The sequence below is a fragment of the Leptonychotes weddellii genome, chromosome X (assembly GCF_054177405.1).
Source record: "Leptonychotes weddellii isolate Sample4059 chromosome X, ASM5417740v2, whole genome shotgun sequence".
NCBI lineage: Eukaryota > Metazoa > Chordata > Mammalia > Carnivora > Phocidae > Leptonychotes > Leptonychotes weddellii.
The window spans coordinates 17,306,992-17,334,045 of NC_138385.1; the positions used below are offsets into that span (position 1 = coordinate 17,306,992).

The 27,054-nt window shown below is 40.1% G+C and overlaps 1 protein-coding gene across 13 annotated transcripts in view; it reads left to right on the top strand.

Annotated features, from left to right (window-relative positions):
* ENOX2 (ecto-NOX disulfide-thiol exchanger 2) overlaps positions 1-27,054 on the top strand; it is a 261,430-nt gene that overhangs the window by 201,358 nt on the left and 33,018 nt on the right. For 12 of the 13 annotated variants that reach the window (XM_081808251.1, XM_081808256.1, XM_081808257.1 and 9 more), the window contains 4 exons: positions 9,666-9,821; positions 16,704-16,910; positions 22,022-22,255; positions 24,972-25,184. In XM_081808251.1, coding sequence (XP_081664377.1) covers positions 9,666-9,821; positions 16,704-16,910; positions 22,022-22,255; positions 24,972-25,184 — 810 coding nt within the window. Of the gene's footprint in view, positions 1-9,665; positions 9,822-14,601; positions 14,969-15,006; positions 16,911-22,021; positions 22,256-24,971; positions 25,185-27,054 lie in introns of those variants that run through there. The other variant, XM_081808263.1, reaches the window with a different exon arrangement.

Here is a 27,054-nt window from a genome sequence, read left to right on the forward strand (position 1 = left end):
CTCTATATATCTATGAGGTCCATCTGGTCCAGTGTGTCATTCAAAGCTCTTGTTTCTTTGTTGATTTTCTGCTTAGATGATCTTTCTATTGCTGAGAGTGGAGTATTGAGGTCTCCTACAATTAACGTATGGTTATCAATATGACTCTTTATTTTGGTTAACAGTTGGCTTATGTAGATGGCTGCTCCCATGTTGGGGGTGTAGAGATTTACAATTATTAGATCTTGTTGGATAGACCCTTTAAGAATGATATAGTGTCCTTCTGTGTCTCTAACTACAGTCTTTAGCTTAAAATCTAATTTGTCTGATATAAGAATTGCTACCCCAGCTTTCTTTCGAGGTCCACTGGCATGGAAGATGGATCTCCATCCCTTCACTTTCAGTCTGGATGTATCTTTAGGTTCAAAATGAGTCTCTTGTAGACAGCATATGGATGGGTCCTGTCTTTTTATCCAATCTGCAACCCTGTGCCATTTTATGGGAGCATTTAGGCCATTCACATTGAGTGATTATTGAAAGATATGAATTTATCGTCATCATGTTGCCTGTGAAGTCCTTGTTTTTATAGACTGTCTCTGTAAATTTCTGTTCTATATCACTCTTGGGGTCTTTCAACTTTTATAGAACCCCCTTTAATATTTCTTGCAGGCCCGGCTTAGTGGTCACATATTCTTGGAAGCTCTATATCTCTCCATCCATTCTAAATGACAGCCTTGCTGGATAAAGTATTCTTGGCTGCATGTTCTTCTCATTTAGCACACTGAATATGTCTTGCCAGGCTTTTCTGGCTTGCCAGGTCTCTGTAGATAGGTCTGACATTATTCTGATGTTCCTCCCTCTGTATGTAAGGAATCTCTTCCCCCTAACTGCCCTTAAGGTGCTAAGATTTGCGAGTTTTACTATTACATGCCAGGGCGTTGGCCTGTTTTCCTTGATCTTGGAAGTGGGTCCCCTCTGCCTCTAGGACATGAATGTTTGTTTCATTCCCTAGATTAGGGAAGTTCTCAGCTACAGTTTGCTCAAATATATCTTCTAGTCCATTTCTCTCTTCACCCCCTCAGGGATCTCACTAATTCTGACATTGGAATGTTTCATGGTGTCACTTATTTCTCTGATTCTGTTTTTATGGATTTTGAGTTGTTTCTCCCTGGCCTCCTCTTTTTCCTTCTTTTCTATCAGTTGGCCTTCTAAATCACTAATTCGTTCTTCTGCCTCACTTACCCTAGCTGTTAGATTATCTAGATTAGATTGGATCTCATTGATAGCATTTTTAAGTTCTGCCAGTTCAGCTTTCATTTCTGCCCTTAGAGACTCTATGTTGCCATTAATCAATTTCTCCATTCTAGCTATTGTCTTCACAACTGCTACCCTGAATTCCATCTCCCACAACTTGGTTATATCTGTATCCATTTGTAAATCTGTGGCAGAAGTCACAGTCTCGGAGTCTTTCCTATTTTGGGGGTTCCTCCTCCTAGTCATTCTGTTGAGGGGTGGTTGAGAGAATGTATAGAGTCCAAATTATTGACCACAACCCAAGCAAGACGCACCTGTTTTATAGGGACCTTAGGGTTGTCAGCCTCTTGTTCTCCCAGCCTGTCTTCTGGGGGAGGGGCCTGCCCTGTTGTTACTCAGGCAACTCTATTTGGGCAGAGTTGCTCTACCCCCTGTGGGGGGGATGGGCTCAATGAAAACCGATTTTGGGGGGCTTTTGTTCTCTGGCGGCTTTCCCTGGAGGATTTCCGCATCTCTTCTGCAAGTCAGAGCAGAAGAGATCATTTCCAACCCTCTGCCTCAGAGCAGAGAGATCACAGTCTGTTCTTCAGTGAGCTCTCCAGGCCACACTCTCTCCGTTTCTGTCTGTGCTGCTATAAACTGCAGGGTCCTGGGTTGTGTGCCCCTCAGCAGTGCTCCCAGTCCTTGCCTCCAGATCTGGGCACGTCTCTGCCCTCTGTGCTTCTAAAACCACCAGCTGCCCCCAGTTCACATGTGCAGCCCCGCCGCTCCAGGTTTCAGTCCAGGGGGCTGCCCTAAAGTCCCTTCCCTGCTGCTACCGGTCTGCAAGTCTGTGCCCTGTCCCCAGCTTGGGAGGCTGTTGCTCACCAGTGGTATAGGATCCCCACAGCTCCTTCCCCCTTCCGTTTATCTTCAGATATGTGCCCACGGAATCATGGCTCCCTGCTTCATACCTCGAAACCAACCACCTGTGATATTCTGTAGAGATCCAGATATATCTTCTTACATCTCAGGCTGATTTCGTGGGTGTTCAGAGTGGTCTGGTAGATATCCAGCTCAATTCCAGGGACCAGTGGAATAGGGTCCCGTACTCCTCTGCCATCTTTTCCTCCCCCCCCAAAATGTTCTGTCTTTTTTGAACTGTGCAAATGGTACACTGGCTAGTTTCTCTTATTTTTTCCCCATGTCTTTTCTTGGCAAATTAAGAGGGGTATAATTAAATGTATGTGTATATTAATTTTATTTTATTCCTCTCTAAAATCTAGAAATCTGGGAACCACAGATGTAGCAGGAAATGTCCTCACTAATGCCAACATCCAAAGATGTTCACAGCATCCCATGAGAGTCAAGGTCATGATCCTGAATCTGTCAAATGTTCTAACAAGGCAAGAACACAATATAAATAAATAGGAAGGAATAGGTGGAAGATGGGCTAGAAAGGTAGATATTTGCAAAAATTTATACTAAATAAAAAAGCTTCATTAGTAGAAATTTGAAATCAAAGTTGAGATTTACTGGGGTGAGTCTTTGTGAACTAAAACTGTGCCATATAACCCACCCAAGCCTAGTTTGCTACCTTATTTGCTATTGTTCATGAACGAGGCCCTGCTTTAATTTTCCAGCTGGCCTGAAGCAAGGGTTTAGGTGATCTTCTGGAGAAACAGGCAGATGTTGGTAGAATTTGAGAGTCATTATGCAAAAATTTGGAAACTTGTGCTCTATTTTCAAGAGGGCTAGTGATAACTGCAGGATCATCTCACAGTGCAGCCTGGCTGTCCTTAGAAATATGTATTCTCTCTTCAGGTTGACTGCTTGAAAAGTCTTTTGAGGATTTGCATGAAGAGGAGGTAGTCAAGACTGTAGTGGGTTAAAATTTCTCAATACCCAGGCATAATTCTTAATTTTCCAGTGAATTTTGTGGGAACTCTAAAGAAAAAGCAATAATGTCCCAGAAACGTATACCTGAATTGGAATCATAATTCTCTGTGAAACACCTTAATTATATTTAGATCCCATTTGGTGTGCTTATTTTAGACTAATCTATGATTGCATTACAGTGGTTTTATTGTGAGTGCAAACTACATGCTGGTGCTCAAAGAGTCTTTGGAACACCTAACAGAATAGAAATGCCTTTATGGGCAGGGGGGCACTTGGATGGGGAGAAGTCACTAAGTTTAGGAAGAGCCTTTCTAAGGGTATGAAGGGGCTTCCAGCCAGCCAGAACCAGGTCCAGTTCTAAAAAGGCAAGACCGACAGTAAATGTGTTATCTCCTACCTTTGCCCACCTCCAGTTCATACACTGCCACAATTTCAACTTCTGTGGGTCAAAGTTGAGACAATGGATTTAAAACAGAAGCCTCTAAATTACTTAATAGTGTGGCAATACATATATCAAACATCTCAACAGGAAGTTCTAGGTATAGAGATAAGCAACTGGATGGTAGCCTTTGGGACATAAATATTTGAAGGCCTGCTACAGGTTGAGCAGTTAGAAACAGCTTGGGGTGCCTGGGTGGCTCAGCCGTTAAGCGTCTGCCTTTGGCTCAGGTCATGATCCCAGGGTCCTGGGATCGAGCCCCACATTGGGCTCCCGGCTTGGCGGGAAGCCTGCTTCTCCCTCTCCCACTCCCCCTGCTTGTGTTCCTGCTCTCACTCTCTCTCTGTCAAATAAATAAATAAATAAAAATCTTTAAAAAAAAAGAAACAGAGCTTAATCTGACAAGGAGTATCTTTTTTTCCTGTGGATCCATGGACTTGGTGGGAAGCAATATAGACTAATGGTTGAGAGTATGGTTAGTAAAAGCCACCTACTGTATGGCCTTACTGTGTTAACTCTGTGAGCTTCAATTTCTTCATCTGTAAAATAGAGAGTAATATATTACCTATTCCTTAGGATTGTGAAGATTAAATGAGATGTATAAAATCAAATCATAACCTAGAAATTCATGTACACTGATTTAATGGGTAGTAGTATTATGGACACCGTCCCTCTTCCCCTGCCACAAAAGTGGAGTTTGCATTTTACAGAAGGAACACCAGTGTGAACCATCCTGCCAGAAAATATCAAGAGCTGAACCATAAAATTGGCATATGTGGTGTCTTTGTCAGGCATCAAAAATGGGCAACCTCTAAGGTTTCTAGTGTTTTGTAGACATCTGTAGTCTTAGTCCATATAGTAGAGTGTCAGTCACCTGGCATTGTTTCAACTGGCTCTTCCACACAGCAACAGTACAGTGACAATTTCTCGAGACAGTGGTTCTGGGGCCTTGCAGGGTCCCAAAGCACCTCTTCAATAATCTGAGAAAAATCATGGTCAGTCTAGTTTGGGTGTTTGGTGTACTTTCTATTTCCATTCATTGAAAATAGCCAACTCTGTTAATTAATCACACCCCATTCCCTAGGCATGCTGCATATTCTGCATCTCTATTGCTGTATGACAAACTATTTTATAACTTAGCAGCTTAAAAAACAATCATTTTATTCTATTTTAAGAGTTTCTGGGTGAAGAATTTGAGCAGGACTCATATGGGCAATTCTTCTGTGCCATATGGTATCAACTGGGATGTCTCAGCAATGGTAGGCTAGTCTGGAGGTTCCAAGACAACTTTATTCATATGCATGGCACCTTGGCAGGGACAGATAAAAACACTGAGCTCAGCTGGATCCCTCTCTCTCCATTTACTCTAAGGCCCTCTCCACATGCCTCTCTACCATGGTACTCCAACATGTTGCATGGTATCTTGAAGCTCCAGTAGCATGTGTTCCCAGAAACAAGAAGTGGGAATGGTATCTCTCTTAAGGCCTGAGCCTGAAAACAGAACACTTCTTGTGTCAAAGTAGTCTGTAGCCCATCCAGATTCAAATGGGGTGGGGGACATAGACCTCATCTCTTGATGAAAGGAGTCTCAAAGAATTTGTATCCACCTTTAATCTGTCACACTGGGAAAAAAATAATTGTCTGGAAGCACTTTGTTGCTCATCTGCCATGTTTTTAATTATACCTGGTTTACCTTACACCTATAATGAAGTTAATTCATTAAAACAATTGTCATACTACACTGAGAGGCAGTGTAGTGGTTAGGAGCATTATAGTTAGACCAGCCTAGATTTGAATCCTAGTTCTACTTCTTACTGGCTTGTAATCTTGGTCAAATAACTAAATACTCTGAGCCCCAATTTCTGTATAAAATGAAGGATTATAATAGTAGCTAGTTCACAGGCTTACTGAAATGTGATTATATAAAATGCTTAGCACAGTGTCTAGCACATTGTAAGCACCCAGTAATTTGGGTGTTGATAATTGGTGATACAGCATTGTAACTGCATGGATGTTTCTAAACTAGACTATGAGGCCGAGGATTTTGCCTTACTCATTCTCTCAATCCCAACACCTGGTACAGGGCCTGGCATCAAACTATTAACTGGATGGACATATGGATGACTGGATGGCAGCATAGAAATGGTATGTGCCTCCAGTGTAACTCCCTGGCTCAAATGCGTAAAGAGAACAGAGGATGATTTTACTTCCAGGTAACTACTCTAGGTTGAATGAGCCCAAGTTGCTAGGGAGCAGGAATATTTAAGGCTACACTGAAATATTACTTGAAATCATGTAGCAGAGCCACAACTCAGAGGAGCAAGCTGGCCCAACTAACAAAGCATTCGTAGCATCTCTAGTAAGCTGGGATTTGGGGAAGTTCATGAATCAGAAGAGGGAATACAAACCAATGTCTTATGACACTTCCAGGCTTGGCGATGCCAAGAGTCAGAAGGCTGTAGGGAAAAGGTACTAGAAGAAGAGATGTAGAAGCAAAACAGAACAGGGTATTTATTGTGGGAAGGACTTTGGAGGAATACCTTGGCCTTTTCCATAATCCTTATAAAATGATTTCAAATCTCCTTCAAAAGTTTGAATTCCTGTATTGCGTGGAGCACTGGGTGTTATACGCAAACAATGAATCATGGAACACTACATCAAAAACTAATGATGTAATGTATGGTGATTAACATAACATAGAATTAAATTAAAAAATGGGAAAAAGAAAAAAAAACTAATGATGTATGGTGACTAACATAACACAGTAAAATAAAATTTAAAAATAAATAAATAAAGTTTGAATTCCTAACATAAATGTTAATACTATGCACTTGTTAGTGTACTTGTCAAGCCAGGCTGGGGGCCTTGAAGAGGGAGATAATTTCTCTGGTGTTCTATTCCCAATGTATTTTAAATTGTTGGACTTTGATTTTTCAGATTCTGCAATACTTGTTTAAGTCCGATGATTTCAAATGGTTATTTTCTTGGTTGGCATTGGAAATTCACATCGACTTTGGTGCTTAATGGTTGAAGATAAACAAAAGAAATAATCGATGTGTTAGGAGTCTTTGAAATGTCATGTGCAACCTGCCCTCTAGCAAGCCCTGCTAGGCAGTGTAGCCTATGGAACTCTTGGCATATTGAACACAAGGAAGAAAGGGAGTTTATCTACTCTCACTTTAGCCATATGTCATGAATACATTTGCTTTTAAATGAATTTCATAAAATATTAATGTAATCATACCAAACAGAGTGGTGAGTACATCAGTCAGGAGTTATATTTATCCTGTGTATTTGTTTTTTGTTTGTCTCCATTTATTAGTAGACAGTACATGGAGACAGGCATTTCTTTCTCAGCCGAAGTGGCAGAACTTGTTTAATGAACTGATGTTTCTGTAATCTGTGGTAAGGTAGAGTTGTGAGTGACAGAGCTATATGAATAACAATGAGGAGGCAGGCAGAACAATAAAAGGAAGACAAACATTTCAGTTGGAGGGGAAAAATAGATGAAATTGTTTAGTTGGCACACAATCTAATCTGATCTTTTCCTACTGAAAATTAATAGTTTGTAAATGGGTGAGATAATGTTAACAATTTTTCCAAAATCATATACACAAGGAATCAAATTTTCCAAAGACACAAATGGCATTTTTAACCACAGTGCTGTTATTATACAGCATAGAAACACAGGGTATCAGGGGTCTAAGTCCTCCAAGATGGAAAGGAAGACCTAGACCCCCTGCCCCCACCTAATGGAGCCTGACATATTAAAAGCTATCACAAATGCTTGTGGAATGTGGGAATGAATGCCTGAATAAGTGAACTTACTGAATGGAAGGATGGAAATTTACCTATTAGGACTACCACCTATCATGCCAGGTGTTTTCATATCTGTTCTGTCCTTTCATCCTTTGAGCTAAATGTCATCATTTATCCCCACTTTTATCAAAAAAGAAATAGTGCTATGTTACCAGATATTAAGAAACCTTCCCTAAGGTCATGTAACTAGTATGTGGAGGAAACTGGAGATATGAGAGCCACAGGAAGGAAGGAAAGGTGTATGTGTGTGTGTGTGTACGCACACACGCTCACATGCATGTGTACAAGTGCATATTGGGTGAGCTGTAAATTTGTTTTCAGAAAAATAAAATTTCTTCTAATTTCTTGGAAGATCTTTTTTTTTTCTTCCCAAACATATCTGGGGTCTTGATATTTCAGCATGACAGGCATGTGGGAAGATAGGGAATGCTCTAGCTCTTATGGGCTGACTTTACAACGGAGGATGCACACGTGCTACCCGCCTGCCTATCTGCCTGGTCATAAGACTCACCCCTACTGGGCCTATTGTACCTGAAGTTCTGCTTCTCTAGAGACCACAGATTCTTCCCCCTGTTTAGATCTACCCCCTTCAATATCTTAGAAGGCCACCCAGGGGATTCAGAACCAGCCTAAGGACATGCTTATAGGCGTTGCCCCTCAAGTCTTTGTGGTGAGCAGAGTAAGGTTTTTGGGAGTCGGACCTGCTAGTGCTACTTCAACTGCCCCTACATTATCAGAACTCCTTATGCAATACTTTGTTTACAGTCCATTGTGCATTCTGTAGCAGAGGACAACAGTGAGAGGTGGGGAAATAAGGAAGTAGAATGCATTCCCTTCTCTCAAAGAACTTGCATTTTGATATAGAGACAAAATTTAAATGAAATCAGTACCACCCTTACACCCAGGCAAGTGGGACCTTTGCCCTAGGCCCGCATCTCAGGGGACCTCGTGCTTTGAAATGCCTGCCCTGATATTTCTAAGTCCCTGTCCGATGCTAAGGACCAGCCAGGTAGTTAGTGTGATCAGGGTAGGTGCCCTGAGTTCAGAACAGGTCCTATATAAGTTCTAATCTTAAGAAGCACCTTTCTCAAAATTTTTAAAGTTCCTCTTCATTGCCTGGAATTGACCAGGACTTGCACTGTTGTCTGAGCAAGGAGTCCCACTCTCATACTGAACTTATGTGGACCCCAGTCCTCCTTTCTCCTCTTTGGGGCACTCTCCAATCCTCTACCCCACATGTGGAGTCAACCAGATTCTCCAAGAAGCTTCAGAACTCCTGCCTGTGGAGTCCTCCCAGAGTCTTGTTTCCAGGAAGGTAGACTGGTAAGTAAATCACTCTAGCTGCCTGGTGTGACATTTCTCTCATGGTATCTCATGAGATTATGCCACTGAATAGTGTTGATGCTGATTTGGGGTGAATTGAACTGTGTATATAGATGAACCCCACAGAAAAACATTTGTGAGGGCCCCTACACATCCTAGAAGCATCCCTGAATGAAAAGATGATGCAAAATAAAATAAAATTCAGTGGCAACAGATACAGAACAGTTTTTCAACACAGAGTTGAGAATGAACCAGAATTATCTGGAAAAAGTTCTTCAGGGAGAGTGGCCTTGGAGAGTTATTTAAGGCAGGCCTTGAAGTATGGGGAGAATTTGGGGAGGCTCAAATGATTCCAGGCAGGGAGAACAACATGAACAAAAGCACAGAGAATAGTTATTTATTGAGTATTTTTGTGCTATACATTATGCTAAGCACATTACATTCATCATTTTGTTTATTTGTCATAGCTCCCTATAAAGTAAGGGTTTGCAAATGAGGAGATGGAGGTTCAAAAGATTCATCCTGCTAAGCAAATAATAGAAGTAGGACCCAGGTCTGCCTGATTCCCAAAACTGTATGCTCTTAATACCATGCTATACTGCAAAAAGACAAGAAGTGTTACAAGGGAGAGCAAGAAGCCTTGTCTGAATGGAGTGGAGGGTGTGCATTGGGAACTAGTGGAAGGCAAGATCAACAGACAAGGCACAGTCATAGTATGAAAGGCCTTGGATATCAAAATGAGATACAGAGATAAAGAGACTGGTCAAGCAAAAACAAACAGCCCTATCCCAAAAGGAAAATGCACAAGTAGAATATAATATTTAAGACCTGGTAATGCTAATACCATGTTTTCTTAAATATTTTGCCTCTGTCTTAGAAAGATCCTTGGTTTGAAATTTGTAAGGTAATATTCTGCCTCCCCTTGACCTTGCCTGGTGTCACTTATTGTTCTGTCTTTTCTCTCCTTTTTTAGATTTTGATCCTGCTCTTGGAATGATGACTGGAATTCCACCAATAACTCCAATGATGCCTGGCTTAGGAATAGTACCTCCTCCAATTCCACCAGATATGCCAGTAGTAAAAGAGATCATACACTGTAAAAGCTGCACGCTTTTCCCTCCAAATCCAAGTAATATTCTGCTTTTTCTCCACACAAGTCACAATGTTTTGGTGTCTAGGAACACTCTTCTTTTTCAGAAGAATACCCAAGGGCTTCATAGATGTATGTATAGAAGCTTCAGCTAGAAAACAGAAGACAGGAAAATTTTCTCTTACTAGGCATGGCTGAATGTTATGCACAGAACAGTAGATTTCTCTGTGCTGGTTGCAGTACAAATGATAAAACGTGTTTCTAATGCCATCTGGTAAGGCATTCAAGTGTGTTCGTATAGAAAGAGACACCTGACACAAATTGTTCAACACTGTTATTTACAGACTCTCTTTTTCATAACTGGCCTACATGCTGATGATGGCAGTAATAGAGTGTGTCTGAGCCTACCTGAGGCACATGAGAATATACATTTGGTGCTAAGAATCCTCCACTGCCACCAGCTATTCACACATCACTCCAACTACTGCTATTCAACTGATGGGCTGCGACAGACAGTGGGGTGAGGTTTAACTTGCAATGAAGGCAAAGAGGAATACTGAGACTAAGTCAAACCACTTGCATCCATCCAATCAATGAAATTCATGTGGAAATGGTCTAGGGATCTATCTTGTCGGTAATGAATAGGTTTCTCCTTAGACTCTTAAAAACATCTGCAAAGATATGGTGGACATATTTCACTTAAAATATAGCAGCAATATTGACTCAAACTTTTTTTTCTGGATATATTTGGGGTTTTATTTACTTTAAGCGATCAGAAGTTATTTCTGCCCATGACTCAAGCCTCATTAAAGCTTTTTCCATGATTCTAGTGGTGGTGCTGGATGGCCTACTTAAGGGAGCTGCCACCACAGTGCTGAAATTAAAGCTGTTAAGGGACACATTCAAGGGTTCAGGCCATAGATCAAATGAACTTGCCTTATCACAATAAACATAACTTTTGACATGTGACTTCAGACAACTATTTCATCTCCCACCTTACATAGGAATCAGTTAATCATGGAATCAGGCCCTGGCAGGGACCCAGATTCTACTTAGGATAGTCTGCTCACAACCAAGAGGATTTTAGAATTAGTCAGGGTTGGTTAGACAAATCACCTTGGTCCCTTTTGCTAGTGAAAAATGTTCTTAATGCCTTCTTCAGGTCTTTGAACTTGATCGTCAGCAGGGTACTTCCTTCCAGGCCAATAAGAAATCTAGGAGGCTAGCATCTCGGAGGACTGAATTGGGAGAAGAACTAGTATGTCACAGGAGAATTAGGGAATGGAGAATAAGATGGCCTGCCAGCTCAAGTGGCCATTCCTGGATTTGTGTTTAGTGCCTAGGTGAATGAATGGCACTGTTGTACCCTTGTCTCTTACTCTTACTGCCACTGTCCTTACAAATGGGCAGCGGACTTTTTTCCCTGTCTTCCTGTGTGTTGCTTTTGGATTAGAGAGAGCTGTGCATCACTGATACTACCTTTTTTCACTTCAAAAGCCATGAATTCAGGCATTTCCAGTGTTAAAACCTCCTACGTATGTAAAGGTAGAATCCTGCTGGTTTAATCATCCATTTATTACATAATCAGCGTGCACTAGGCTTTCATTGTCTCAATCAAGTCCACTGTAACAGGATGGCTCATAACCTGTAATATCTTGGCTGGGTAGAAGTGATGACTTTATAGGCTATTCAGTTGCTGAATTTCCAAAGAATAACAGATACCTTGTGTATAACACATAGACCATATTGCTGAGCAGTCTTTAAAAGAATACAGACATACACAGCTTAAAGAGGCTCTAAAATTTTTTTATGAGGCTCTAACTTTTTGATAGTCTCTAGGAAAAGAAAGAGACAGACATCTCTCAAATACATTTATCTTTCCCCACCTACACCATGCCTTCGCAGTTCTGAGCTGGAAGGGCCACAGAGTGAAAGGGAACATTTTACCTTCATAGCTCAATCCTTTAGTTCTTCATCTCTGTGTTAAGAATACAGACAGAGCAATTAGTGCCAGTAAAGTGGTGGCTTCTGGGAAGGAACCTGGCTTTGGATTGAATTAAAAACAGACCCTCCTGACATAGCTTAAAGTAAACTGGTGTTCTATTTCCTGTTTAGAACTTGGATTTTTTTACAAGGGGGCTCAGGTTAATTGCGTGGGGGAAAACGCTAATGGAGAAGACTCCCTTAGTTCTGTGCTGAAAGCATGGCAAGTATGATTTTTGTTAACACCCCAGACTATGAAGGTGTGATGGGAAGAGGGATTTGGTATGCCTGAATCCCTTATCTTCTCCAGAGCCTACCAACCTTGTCTGCTAAGGCCTTGATTATAAACCCCAGCACTTAGCCTGCCTCTGCTATATTCTGCCTCTGTCTCTGATATATTCTCTTGCACTCAGTGGCCTCTCAAGCAATAAGGTCCTGTGATCTCACAGTCTCTTTATGCAGCCATCGAATCTGCTTCTGTCTTGCTTCATTAGAAAGCATCTTTACCATCAATTCCTTACCCCCATCCCACCTGACACTTCATCCAGGTTCTTGTCACATATACAGAACCCAAAAGTCCTGGGGCTCCCATTACCCACAAATGCCAAGTCCAACTCCTGACTTCAAAAACCTTTCACTGGTATGCTTCATGTGACTGTCTTCGATCCATCATTTCTACTTGCCACTTACCCACCCCTTAGTCAAGTTCAACTGCTTCCCAGTATTCCATTCCTCTCCAGCCCAACTGCAAGCCTATCTTCTCCTGGAACATTTCCATGTGGAAGATACTGAAATTAACACAATAGTTAATCATTCATCTCTCTAATGCATTTTCACTTAAATATTGGGTGCTAGGTCCAATGAATAATTTTTACGCCTTAAATTACTTTATTTCTCTCCTATTTTTAGTACTGGTGACCCCTTCATCCTTCTTGAAACAATACGTCATTTGAAAGTGTAAGAATGACCAAGACCACTAGAGAGATTATATAGCTCAAGAAAGGATGACAAACAACCAAAGTGCCCTGAGGAATTCCAACATTTTAAAATTTAAAAGAGGAGTTTGCATTTCTGTACAAAAGCCCTCTTTACTAGCTGTTTCCAGTTTTTTTCAATTCTCTTTTAAATCTTCTTCATTTATGCTTTTGCCCTACCCCTCTTTCAAAATGCCCCTTGTTTAAGAACTCTAGTGACTTTATAATACTAAATCCAATAGTCAATTCTCAGTTCTCTTCCTAAATGACCTAATAGCCATATATGACACAGTTGGTTTCTCCTTACTCATTGGTATACTTTTTTACTTGGCTTTCAGAATATGACACTATTGGTTTTCCTCCCACTTCAGCTGATAGACCTTCAGCATGGAGAGGTTGCATTTTGAGTCTATTGTCCAGTTAACAGGAAACGTGGAATAAATGGTGGAATATCACCTGCTATGTACGGGGATGTGGGAAAGCACCCAGGGAGCCAGAAAAAAAAAGCAATTTTTTTCATTTTACTATTTCAGAACAGTCCAACCTCATTTTGGCTCCTAGGGCTGGGTTCTATAAAGAAAATTAGAGAAAGTGGGTAAATTGAGAAGTAATAAAGATTCACCAGTCTTCTGATTATTTCCAATCAGTTGGAATTACATTAAAATATATCTGGCCCCTGCTGATTGTCTAGGAGGCCTTCAGTCTTGGGCTGTCTAATAAAATCAACTCAAAGACTTTGCAGTACATAAATTCTGCCAAACCAGTGGAGTGATATCTGACGCTCCTTTGAAAAGCAAGAAACAAGCAAGTGGTTTATGCCACTTGCTGCCTCCTACCTCACTTCTCAAAGATCAGCAGTGACTCCGATCTTAATGCTGATTGCCCCAAAAGAGCTCCCCAGAGTAGGTGCTTAGTTGTAATTAGAGTTGCTAGAAGCTCCTCCTTTTCCATTACCAGAGATTAAAGTTCTTTATACTCTCAGTTATCTTGAATCATTTTACATGAAGTTTTCTTCTCTATCCAGAGTAGTGGTTGGGGTGTTAAGAGAGTTTAGCACATTACCTGATTAATAGGTGAACTTTGAATTTGCTCTCCTATGGAGTTATCATTGCTGTGCCCAGATCACTATATTTCAGTGGGATTAGAAAACCAGGCCCAGACAGCAAAGTGCTTTGAGCTGCTAATTAAAGTATAAGTACTATCCATTAAGGAAGACAGTACAGCCCATTGCCTTGTTGAGTGGCATACACCTAAATCTCAGCGAATGCTATCGAAGAGGCTTTCTACATTTACCCAAGGAAAATAAATAAACCCCAGCATTCTTGACCCCACTCTTAGTGGCTTTTATGCTTTCTTACTTAGCAGTTACCACAAAATAATCACAGCATCTGAATAGGGTGATGACTTCATCACAGAATTTTTAAATCCCGCAGAATTTTTAAAGGAAAAAGCCTTTGTATTTTCAGTGTTATATGTAACTGTGGCAAAGTAACCAGACATTCCTTAGAGTCTCTCAGTGGACCAAAAGGTAGACCTAACTAAGCAAACTTAAATAATGTAAAAAGGTGATCATTTGCTCCACAAAAAGTTTCTTTACCATCAAATTCCTTAAATAGTAAACTTCAGAAGGATTCTAAAACAGGATTTTTGGCTAAAGCCCTTTTTTTGAAAACATGGCTCTGTGTTCCATGGTCAAAACTATATGTGTCTTCACAGCTGTAGATTCCTCTATTGAGAAGAGTGATTCCTTCCCAAACCAAGCCTTATCTGAAGATCTGGATAAAGCAAGGAGCTGGGAATTTAGAAGTCCAGGTCTTAAGCTACCACTCCACTCCAGACTTGTGGTAGGGCTTTAGAAAGCCTCAGATTGGTAATCAGGAAACCGGGGTTCTATAACAGTAAATAATAATAACACTACAATAACTACTATTTATTGGGAACCTATCAAGTGCTAGGCATTGTACCACTTGCAATATAGACAGTAGATTATCCTACAAAAATCTTTGTAAGGTAGAAGACAGTATCCCCATTTTACAGATGAAAGAATGAGGTTCTCAGAGGTTATGTAATTTTCACAAGGTCCTACAGACAGTTATTAAGTTGAAGTTTAAATCCAAGTTTACCTGCTCCAAGTTCATGTTCCTTCTCTTTCTAATTTGGTGACCTTGAATGAGTCACTCAACCTCACTCAGCTAAGGTTTTCTCTGTAACATGAGAAGTTTAGACCAAGTTTTCAATCCTAGCTTTCATTAGAGTTGCCTGAGGAGGTTTTCAATCCTAGCTTTCATTAGAGTTGCCTGAGGAGCTTTAAAAAAAATAATGCACAGGCTGCACCCAAACTAATTAAATCACTCATTGGAGTGGACCCAAGATTTTTTGTTTGACTCCTAAGTTGAGTCTAATATGCTGTCAGAGTTGAGAATCACTGGAAGTGTGTGATATTAGAATCCTTCTATTTCCTAAAAAAACTCAGAAGCAGAAGTCTCAAGATATTCTGGACCTCATTTTTCCCCTTTTTGGCTAAAATCAAATTGCTCCAGTGCACATGACTAAGACATTTCAGATTCCTGCTCACTAGGTTATCTTCCTTTTCCTTTTAAACTTCTCCTATAGAACAAATACCATACAGTGAGTTCTTGAAATGACAGAAATTTTTAAAATTAACAGAAACTTTGTAAGTTCCCTGAATCCCTTTACCTCTTTTATTGACTAAATAGAGGGGAAGAGAGCATCACGAGAACCTGATTATTCTGAGCCACACTGATAAGACGACAGTGGTAGCAAAGTGAGGAAGCTAGAGATGCTCATACCCAAGGAGGCTCCCAAATCATCCACTTGCCAACTTGGATAAGCGTCAAGTGGGGACCTTGGCCTGCTCTACAAGTGAGACTCATTTATTTTTGCATGGGAGCTGTAATCACTATGTTGAGCTCTCCAAATCTTGGGAGAATTATTGTGAAGAGCTGAATGGAAAGAATGGATTACACAAAATAAATCCTTGCAGATACAAAACCCACACTAAAAAAAAACCCTTGACCCTCATGCTTTGTTTTGTTGGGCTGTGAACTGTAGAATTTTGCTTGGAAAATGCTTGGATACATAGAAATAGCAAGACGGGGCTGGCAGATACAACAGGCTTTATGTATAAGATGAGCGAGTAGAAAGCATATTTTTTTAGCAGAGGGAGAATCACCTCATTAAATAGGTTTTTAATGACTCTCCATGACAAATTTATCTCACTTTAGTTAATAATTTTCCAGATGAGCTTACTTTCTCTGCTGTCTTTCATACTTCCCTCGAAATGCTGCAGGATTGACTCTGGATCTCACCTCTCCAGCCAGAAATTGGAAGAAGGACTCACTGGTATCAAAAGACAAAAAACCTAGAAAGGATGGTTTATAGTCTGGCTGACTTTGTCAGCCAAATCATTCTGGTACCCATAAATATTATTGTAAATGTTTACCCCATCATTGTCAAATTAATTCTGAAACAGTTCTTTCAGTAAGCATGAACAGAGAATTTAGTAACTATAAACTGAATTAAACAACCCTTCTCTCAGGGACCTTGGTTCCGAGAATTCCAGAAAGTAAGAATTTAAAGTAAGTGGGACTTCCCCCCAACTGTCTTATTAGCAAAAATGACTGAAAATTGGGCATAGCTGAGTTGTCACAGCAAAAATAACAGAATTAAAGAACTCTGGATGGGACAGACAGATGGGTCTGAGTCTTTATCATTTAGGCATCATGATCACCAAATCATTGAATAAAATGATTTCCATGTGCTATGGAGCAGAGATGAGTGCCTTAGAGGCCACATGCTTTTGGCACTAGGGCCAAAGTCTGATGGGGACCGAAGGTCTATCTCTGGGACATGTTAGATTTCTAAGAGGTCTGTCCCAAGCAAACATCTTAATTCTTTAATTTAATTTTTAATTTAATTTAATTGCTTTTGCAATTCTGCTCAGATCTTCCACCTCCTGCAACTCGAGAACGACCACCAGGGTGCAAAACAGTATTTGTGGGTGGCCTTCCTGAAAATGGGACAGAGCAGATCATTGTGGAAGTGTTCGAACAGTGTGGAGAGATCATTGCTATTCGGAAGAGCAAAAAGAACTTTTGTCACATTCGCTTTGCTGAGGAATACATGGTGGACAAAGCCCTTTATCTTTCTGGTAGGTGTTTAGTTATGAGCAGTGTGCCCACCAGGCACAGTGCAGAGATTGCGGGTCATTGTATTTGCATCTGTGGCAGATAAAGTTTTTGCTATCCCCTCTTGCCTTCAGAGATGGAAAATGAATGTTTGCACCCAATTTCTTAAAGTTCTTTGGTAGTTCTCAGTTGTCTCTGTTGTCCAAAACTCCTTACTTGTCACATCTAAGGGCCTTGATTATCTGTCTTACCTCACAGCACCATCTCCCAGTTTTTCCCTCACATACCATGTCCTAACCACACTAAGCTAATTCTAGTTCTCAGAATGTGCCATGGTGCTTTATGCTTTTTCCTCTGACTATACTTACGTTTTCCATCCCACCTGCCATATATACATCCTCACACCTCAAACCTCCAGCTCAAGCATAACCTCTTCTAGAAAGCTTTCTCTGACTTCTCTCCCCACTGTGCCTCAGGCTGGTCTGGGCACCCCCTCCTTAGCACTTCCACAGTACCCAATGTTTCCTCCTAGCATGACACCTATAGCACCATGCTAGAACTGTCTCTTTCCACATCTGTCTCCCTGACCAGAGTATGAACTCCTTAAATGAAGGGACTGTGTCTTATTTAACTTTGATACCCAGTATCTAGGAGGAGGGGAGGTCAGTTAGATGCCTGTTGCAACAGGCCAGGGAAAACTTAATGAGGGTTAAAAACTTAATAAAGTTTTTTTATTTTAATTCCAGTTAGTTAACATATAGTGTTATATTAGTTTCAGGTGTGTACAATATAGTGATTCAACACTTCCATACATCACCCAGAGCTCATCCCAACAAGTGCACTCCTTAATCCCCATCACCTATTTCCTCCATCCCCCCACCCACCTCCCCTCTGGTAACCATCAGATTGTTCTCTATTGTTAAGTCTGTTTCTTGGTTTGTCTCTTTTTTCCCTTTTGCTCATTTGTTTTCTTTCTTAAATTCCACATAGGAGTGAAATCATATATGGTATTTGTCTTTCTCTGACTTATTTCACTTAGCATAATACTCTCTAACTCCATCCATGTCATTGCAAAAGGCAGGATTTCATTCTTTTTATGGCTGAATAATATTCCATTGTATATATATATATACTACCTCTTCTTTATCCATTCATCTATCAATGGACACTGGGCTGCTTCCATAATTTGGCTATTGAGATGTAGAATACTCTTACTACATTTTCTCTTCTTTTTTTTTATTATGTTATGTTAATCACCATACATTACATCATTAGTTTTTGATGTAGTGTTCCATGATTCATTGTTTGCGTATAACACCCAGTGCTCCATGCAGTACGTGCCCTCTTTAATACCCATCACCAGGCTAACCCATCCCCCCACCCCCTCCCCTCTAGAACCTTCCGTTTCTCAGAGTCAATAGTCTCTCATGGTTCATCTCCCCCTCCGATTTTCCCCCCTTCATTCTTCCCTTCCTGCTATCTTCTTCTTCTTTTTTTTTTAACATATAATGTATTATTTGTTTCAAAGGTACAGGTCTATGATTCAACAGTCTTGCACAATTCACAGCGCTCACCATAGCACATACCCTCCCCAATGTCTATCACCCAGACACCCCATCCCTCCCACCCCCCACGTTATTACATTTTCTAAGTGCTGTAAAATATACAGAAGATTTGATAGCACTTAGGAATGATAATAGAGCATTCCACAATAGACAGTTTTAATAAGAACTTAAAGGTCTTGAAAAACTCTGAACAGTTGTACATAAAAGATGACATGCTGCTCAGGAGGTATCCATCTAAACATCATTGAAATCGGCTCTCTGGCAGCAACTACATCCTGGAAACATTCTCAAGGCTGCCAGGAGAAGGGATTGCAATCATCAGTGATGAGAAAATAACTAAATTTTGCCCTTTAAATTTGAACCTGCTCCCCGAAAGCTCATAAGTGCTAGAAATGTCCTGAATTGGTTGGCTATTCTCCCACATTGTAAAAAAAAAAAAAAAGGTTAAAACAAACAAAAATCCTTTAGAAAAGGGGCTGGGAATGTAGAAATAACCATTTCTTTCTATTGGAGTTTGAGCATCTTAGGGAGCTGGCATTGTGCACGATGTACCAATCTCATAGCATCACAGTATCTGTCGTGTGTTTATACCAAGCTTTCATATCATCCTCTTGTTTGATCCTCTCCATGATACTGGAAGAATAGGCAAGATAATCATTAATAGCCATTTTTCTGATGGCTCAGATGATCAAATAAGATGACTGAGTGTGAAAGTGCATTGTAAACTGTAAAGAGCCCTAGCAAAATGTGCTTATGAAATGTATTCTTCCTATTTCTAAAAAGAATGTGTAGCGGTTTTAGTGTTAAGGGGCATTCTTTATAACAGCTTCGTTGAAGTATAATAATTGACATACAATGAAATTCACATATTTCAAAAATACAGTTTGGCACATACATGCATACATACAGCTGTGAAACCATCACTACAGTCAAAATAATGGACATGTCCACCTCCCCCAAAAGCTTCCTTCATACTCCTTTTGTGATCCCTTCCTCCTACCCCTCCCTTCTTCTCTCCCCAGGCCACCACTGCTCCACTGTCTGTCAGATTAGTGTGCATTTTCTAGAGTTTCATATAAATGGAATCATATATTATGTATGCTCTTCCTTCCTTGGTATAGACTCAAATTTCCATTTGATATCATTTTCCCTGTGCTTGAATTTCCTTTAACAATTTTTATAGTGCAAGTCTGCTCCTGATTAATTCTCTCAGCATTTGTATGTATCAAAAAGAACTTATTCCACCTTTCTTTTTTGAAAGATACGTTCCCTGGATGTAGAATTCTGGGTGGACAGTGTTTTTTTGTTGTTTTTTTTTTGTTTTTCTCTCAGATGTTACTTCATTATCTTCTTGTTTGTATTGTTTCCAACAAGAAATATAATGTTATCTTTTTGTTTCTCTGCACATGTCTTAAGTCTATGGAAGTTTTTAAGATATTCTCTTTTTTATTACTGGTGTTGAGAAATTTGATTATTATATGCCTGGTATAATGTCCTTCATATTTCTTGTGCTTGAGTTTCATTGAAATTCTTAGATCTCTGAGTTTTCATTAAATTTAGACATTTTTCTGCCCTTATTTCTTCAAATATTTTTTTCTATTCCCTCCCCTCTCTCCAGTCAGGGCCCCAGTTAGGCTATAGTAGGCCCCTTGAAGTTGTCCCACATCTCATTGGTACTCTGTTCATTTTCTTTCAGTCCTTTTCCTCCGTATTTCATTTTGAATGACTTATATTGCTGTGTCTTCAAGTTCATTAATCTTTTCTTCTGCAGTGTCTAATTTGCCATTGGTCCTATCAGTGAATTTTTTTCAACTCAGACATTGTACTTCAAATCTCTAGAAATTTGATTTTGGTTATTTTTTATGTCTTTTGTGTTACTAGTTAATATGGTTACATTTTCTCTAATTTCTTAAGCATATGAAATCCAATTATAATAGTTGTTTTTATGTCCTTGTATATTAATTATATTATCTATATCACTTCTGGGTCCATTTTGATTGGTTAATTTTTTAATCTTTCTTGTGATTTTCCTGCTTATTTGAATATTGGGTAATTTTTTTATTGGATACCAAACATTGTGAATTTTACCATGTTTGGTACCATATATTTTTCATTCCTGTAAATATTCTTGAACTTTGTTCTGGGATGCAGTTAAGTAACTTGGAAAAATTTTTATCCTTTTAGGTCTTGTTTTTTAAGCTTTGTTCAACAGAACCAGAGCAGGATTTAGTCTAGGGCTCACTTTTCTCCACTAACTAAGGCAAAACCCTTCTGACTACTCTACTCTATACTCTGTGAATTATTCTCCTTTTTTCTGCTCTGGCTTATGGGGAAAGGAACTATTCCCAGCCCCATGTGAGCTCCAGGGATTGTTGCCTCTAATGCACAGGTAGTTTCTGCATACACACACACACAGACATCAATGTGCAGCTAAATAATAATGGAGGACCCTCTGCAGATCTCTGAAGTTCTTTCTCTGTGTAGCTTTCTTCTTTCCAGTACTCTGCCATATAAATTCTGTCTGCCATAGTCTCCCTGGATTCCTAGTTCAATCTCTTCAACTCAGGGAGATCACCATGCTTTGACTGAGCTCCTCTCCCTGTCCTAAGGCCTGGAAACTCTCTCCATGTAATAAACTGGAGAAATCATAGGGATCACTTCATTTGCTTCTTGTCTCTCAGTGATCTCTGTCTTCATTGCCCAATGTCCAATGTCTTAAAAACCATTGTTTCATATATATTTTCCATATTTTTAGTTATTTAAGGCATGAGTTGGTCTGCAAGCTTATGCTGAGAATGAAGTAAAATAAATGTGTGTGGAAGCAGCTAGCTCCACTTCTGAAACTTAAAAAGTTAATAAAAACTTAATAAATGTTTCTCACATTTTCGTTAAGAGATTTAACTTGGGTAGTATAGCTGGCACAAAAAGTGGAAGTATGGACTTCAATCCTGGTTTTATGAATCCTGGTCTTATACCACTAGATTACAAGCACACTACCTCTTTTTTTTAAGGATCTCAAATTATATATCACATGGCTCACATACCACTGCCTATCATATCCATTTTTTTTCCAGAAAGAAAAAAGGTTCAGGGTTGCCAAATACATCTAGGAAACAATTTGGGGAATTGAAATGTCAAGCTGATCCATTTAAAGTTTATTAAAATTCTATATAGTGGTATGACTGACACTCCTGAAGTTATCCAAAGACACCACAGTTTGAGGCTACTTTTCCCATTCTTTCCAACCCATGGTGCCATATAAGGCTCATTCTTAATACCATTACCCCTAGAGCCTCCCTCTGCCAGAGGTAGGGTGGCAGATAGAGGAATAGAACTCCTATGAAAAGATTGACCCAACCCATAGAATAGTAAACTGTGATCAGAAATGAAACTATAGTCCAAGTTTTTTGATGGTTCACCTCGCTAGTAGTGGGGAGAGAATTTAGGATTATGTGGTCACTTGAAACTGCTACAACCACATTGGAAGCACTGAACTTGGAAAAGTACTTAACAGTGGTTCACCCACTGAGCCACTCTTGTACTCCTCTCTCTCCCTCTTGTGCACTCAGGTTACCGCATTCGCCTGGGCTCTAGCACTGACAAGAAGGACACAGGCCGGCTCCATGTTGATTTTGCACAGGCTCGAGATGACCTGTATGAGTGGGAATGCAAACAGCGTATGCTCGCAAGGGAGGAGCGCCACCGCAGAAGGATGGAAGAAGAAAGATTGCACCCACCATCCCCACCACCAGTGGTCCACTATTCAGATCACGAATGCAGTATTGTTGCTGAAAAACTAAAAGGTACAGAAAGCACTTGAGCTTTGTGATTAAAAGAACTCTTTTCTTTGGGGAAATTTAATAGATATATTTGTATTGTTGGCAGTTATCCTTTGAATTTCCCACTAACGGATTCTAAGCATTTCTTGTGTTGGAGTTTTGCAGATAGAGAGATGTACCTAGTAACTGAAGGACCAGAAAAATTTGTCCACACACCTGTGTCTCTACTCCTGCACTGCCTCAAGGGATGGTGTTTTTCTCTCCATACATAAGATGACTAGGATGAGATGCATTTTCCCCACTTTTCTACATCAGAGAATTTTAGCTGTGATTCATGACTTGGGACCTGTCAGGATCCCCTTTCATTATGGATAACAAGTTAGTTTTGAAATCTAAATCAGAATGATAGTTGATGTCACTCTGGAAAACTCTGGTAAAAATTCCCTTTCCACAGATGAGAAAATGGGGGCCCAGAGAGTGGTCACAGTGTCCATTTTTAGATGGCTCAGAGACTTAGCTACCACCAACCAAAAGATGACTTCTTTAATCACTTAAAATGGCCAACTTATTTCATATGGTGACTATGGAGACTTCGAAACATTGCTAAATCAGACCATTCTCCCTTTAGTTTTTGTTCCTGTTCCCCCTGCTTGACTCTCAGAGCCATTATTCTAATTTAACTTTAATTGCCCTGCCTGGTCTCCTGTGTTAGTAGTTCAAATCCAGTCTTTTTCATTCTCTAATTATGGTTGATTTTATTGGATGAATGCTGGTGTCCTATTGATCTTGTCGATGATACCAACCCGGCTCTAATGGTATGAATTTTCTGTGCTTCTTGTGCTCCAGACTCAGCACGATGCTGCTAATTCCACTTTCCAAATAGGTCTCATTCACCAAACTTGTTTGCAACATATAACCTAACGGATTCACACATTTAAGAAATCCTTCATTTGGATTGATTTTGTCTTCCTGTAAGAGAAGAGAGACACAGAGTGGAGACACAGAAACAATGGTACATTTTGAAAAGCTGGAATGGCTGAAAGCATTGGTAAAACGTCATGTTTATAGGACACCAAACAAATCAGTTTAATTTTTTTTTTAAAGAATGAATGTGCTGGTGTGTGGGCCTCATGCAAAAAATGAGCAGCAGACATAAAGATTGTATGCAAGTAATTAAATAAAAAGCTGTCCTAAAGGGGAGGATTACCTCTCATTATATGTCTGCACTGAAAAATGGCAAGAGGCAAGAAGTTCAAATCGCAGTGAGAGCTATTTCCACTGGACATAAGGGTTTCTGGCCAGACAGGGATGTGGAACCCTAGAACAGGCCTTTAGTGGGATGCTAATGGATCTCTCTCTCTCAGGAGCCTCTAACAGAATATATAACTGCCTATCACAGGAAGCTGGACCAGAAGCTTTGGATAAGCTGTACTACTATTTTAACATCAGAGAATAACTCCTAACTAGCTGCAGAAATCTACTTGGAGGGTTCCTCAGGCAAGAGAATCAGGATGTGGAGAAATGTAGAAATAGAATGAATTACATCAAGATAGATTGTGACTGGGACTGAGTGAAAAGCCCAGGGCTGTGGACCGAATGCAGGAGTGATGCTATAAGAGGTCAAAAATACAAGTGCTGATGCCTAAAGAACTACCCGTGTAACTCTTTCTTAAGGCTCCTTCCAACACTATAATTTCATGGATCCAGGATAAAGTTACTATCAAATTCAAGTTAAATTCAAGACTCAGGTTTACTTTTCCTTATTAAAAAAACAGGTCTGGGGCGCCTGGGTGGCTCGGTTGGTTGGGCGACTGCCTTCGGCTCAGGTCATGATCCTGGAGTCCCGGGATCGAGTCCCGCATCGGGCTCCCTGCTCGGCGGGGAGTCTGCTTCTCCCTCTGACCCTCCCCCCTCTCATGTGCTCTCTCTCTCATTCTCTCTCAAATAAATAAAAAATCTTAAAAAAAAAAAAAAAACAGGTCTGTAGGGTTCTGAAGTTCTCTCATTGCTAATTCCTACATTACACACCTGCACACACATACAATCAGAGAGGTTAAGAAATTTGCAATATGTGGGGTGCCTGGGTGGCTCAGTTGGTTAAGCGGCTGCCTTCGGCTCAGGTCGTGATCCCAGGGTCCCGGGATCGAGCCCCGCATCGGGCTCCCCGCTCAGCGCAGAGCCTGCTTCTCCCTCTCCCTCTGCCTGCCTCTCTGCCTACTTGTTCTCTCTCTCTCTCTCTGTCAAATAAGTAAATAAAATCTTAAAAAAAAAAAAAAATTTGCAATATGTGAAAACTCTGATCGGTAAACTTTTACTCTAATTAATAAACTCTGTATCAGTAAAGAAAATGTTTTTTAAAAAAGAAGAAACAATTCTTTCTTTTTTTTGTTTTGTTTTATTTTATTTTATTATGTTATGTTAGTCACCATACAGTACATCATTAGTTTTGATGTAGTGTTCCACGATTCATTGTTGCATATAACATCCAGTGCTCCATGCAATACGTGCCAATTCTCTTTCTGAAAATTCTTCATAGACTACAACCAGTCTGACTACATTTTGGGTCTTTCGTCCTTTCAGCCTGCCTGCCTGCTGCCTGTGTGTGCACGCATGGCTCTTCATCCTCTGCAGTTCATTTAACAACCACTTCCAACGAGCCATGGTGGGGTCTCCTTGCCAGCATGTTGGGTAGGTAGAGACATGGTTACTTTTGATGATTTGAAAAATCCTCTTTTTTCAGATGATTCCAAATTCTCAGAAGCTGTACAGACCTTGCTCACCTGGATTGAACGAGGAGAGGTGAACCGTCGCAGCGCCAACAACTTCTACTCTATGATCCAGTCAGCCAACAGCCACGTTCGCCGCCTGGTGAACGAGAAAGCTGCCCATGAGAAAGACATGGAAGAAGCAAAGGAGAAATTCAAGCAGGCCCTTTCTGGAATTCTCATTCAATGTGAGTAGAAGTCAGAGTTCTGTAGAAGGGTGAGAGGGCGCTTCACTTTGGCACCACGTTCTCTGCAAGGGAGCCAGGCCTACAAAACCAGTCTGTGTTGAGGGGCAAGGATCCCTTCTTCACTGCCTTGTGCTCTCTTTATATTGCCAAATGCATGAGCTCCAATTTAATGGGATATATGTGGGCACCTCCTATATTTATTTTTGCTGGTATATCTCCTTCAGCACCTTAGAAACATCAACAGCTAGACCACCATCCTGTGCTTTTACTTTTGCTTGTTTTCAAAGTAAGTTATAAGCAGCCTCAGACCTCAGTGGAAAGTTTGGTATTTCATTGCTAAAGTTAGAATACAGCATCAGCATTTATAAGCTTCTCTGCTTCAGATTTGCATCATTATCATATTAAGTTTTTCAGGTACTACATTTTAGTGAAAGTGTAATTATGTTTCCCAGGGTAATTGAATAGAAGCCAAATTTGCTACTTCTACCTGTTGTTTCTTCAATTTTTTTTTCTGGATGTTGTAGACACTGGGCGGGATGGGAAGCCGCCAAAATGGCCATTTTCTTTCCTTTTTTTTTATTATGTTCAGTTAGCCACTGTTAGCACATCATTAGTTTTTGATGTAGTGTTCAGTGATTCATTAGTTACGTATAACACCCAGTGCACATCACAACACGTGCCCTCCTTAATACCCATCACCCCAAAATGGCCATTTTCAAAAAGAAGTACTACTCCTGGCAGTTCTTTCTGACCACAGGTCCTGTCCCCGTGCTTTAATAAAACCACCCTTTTGCACCAAAAAAAAAAAAAAGAAGAAGAAGAAAAAGAAGTACTACTCCAATCCTTTCCTAGGTCTCTTAAATGAGAGAGATTAGAAAAATTCTCAAGTGATGCTTGTAGTTCAACATATTATACAATTATGCACTCATATATTTTGAGTAAGGAACTATATTCACCTTAAGAATAAGGATATAGTTTTATGATTTGGCTTTTAAACAATTAAGGCCCACTCTTCTCATATGTGACTTCCCACACTTGACTCATACATAATTAGGATTAAGGAAGAGTTCTTTCATTTTTCCATTTTTATTTTGAAAATATATATGGGCATAGAATCCAGGCAGAGAAAACACATGTTTTTAGGACTTCAAAACAAATAGGAAAAAAGAGCAGCAAGCATCATGGGACTATAAATCCTTAAATCATTCATAGACAGGGTACAATCAGGGCTGTAAAGAAAAAAAAATAACACCTCTGGATTTTCTTACTGTGAATACCCACCCAGGAAGAGGCTCTTGTCCTTCTATTCCTCCCCCGTCTCTTCTATTCTTCTCGTGAACTGATTAGGTAAAAGCACCAGAATATTTGTACACATTTCTCCATTTGACATTTTTTAAGAGACTCTGGAAAATATGCTTTAGAACTGCACTTGCAAGTATTCTTCCATGAAACTTCTATTTCTGCAGTCAACGAGCCCATCTACATAGACTTAAAATAGATTCCATTCATCTTAGGTTCCAATTTGATGCTTCTGGTTAAATATACCTCAGAATAACAAAAGGATGGATTCTGTTGAAGTGAAGTATGCAAGCTCATTTTGGAAGGCTAGTTTATGAAAGAAACCTGTGGTCAGAAGGAGCTGGTACAAGTTCGCCGCTCGCTGGGTCATTAGTACTAAATCACATTCACCACAACTCTTGCCTCACCTGCCTGGATGAATACAGACTGCCTATATTAAAACTTTAGTCACCATTTCACCCCAAACCTTCTGGAGTTCCCTTTATTTGTTCTCCATACTGATATCTCTGCCTTTGAGTCTTCTTTAAGATCGCAGTACCCCAACACATGTAACCTTTTTGGAGCACAACCA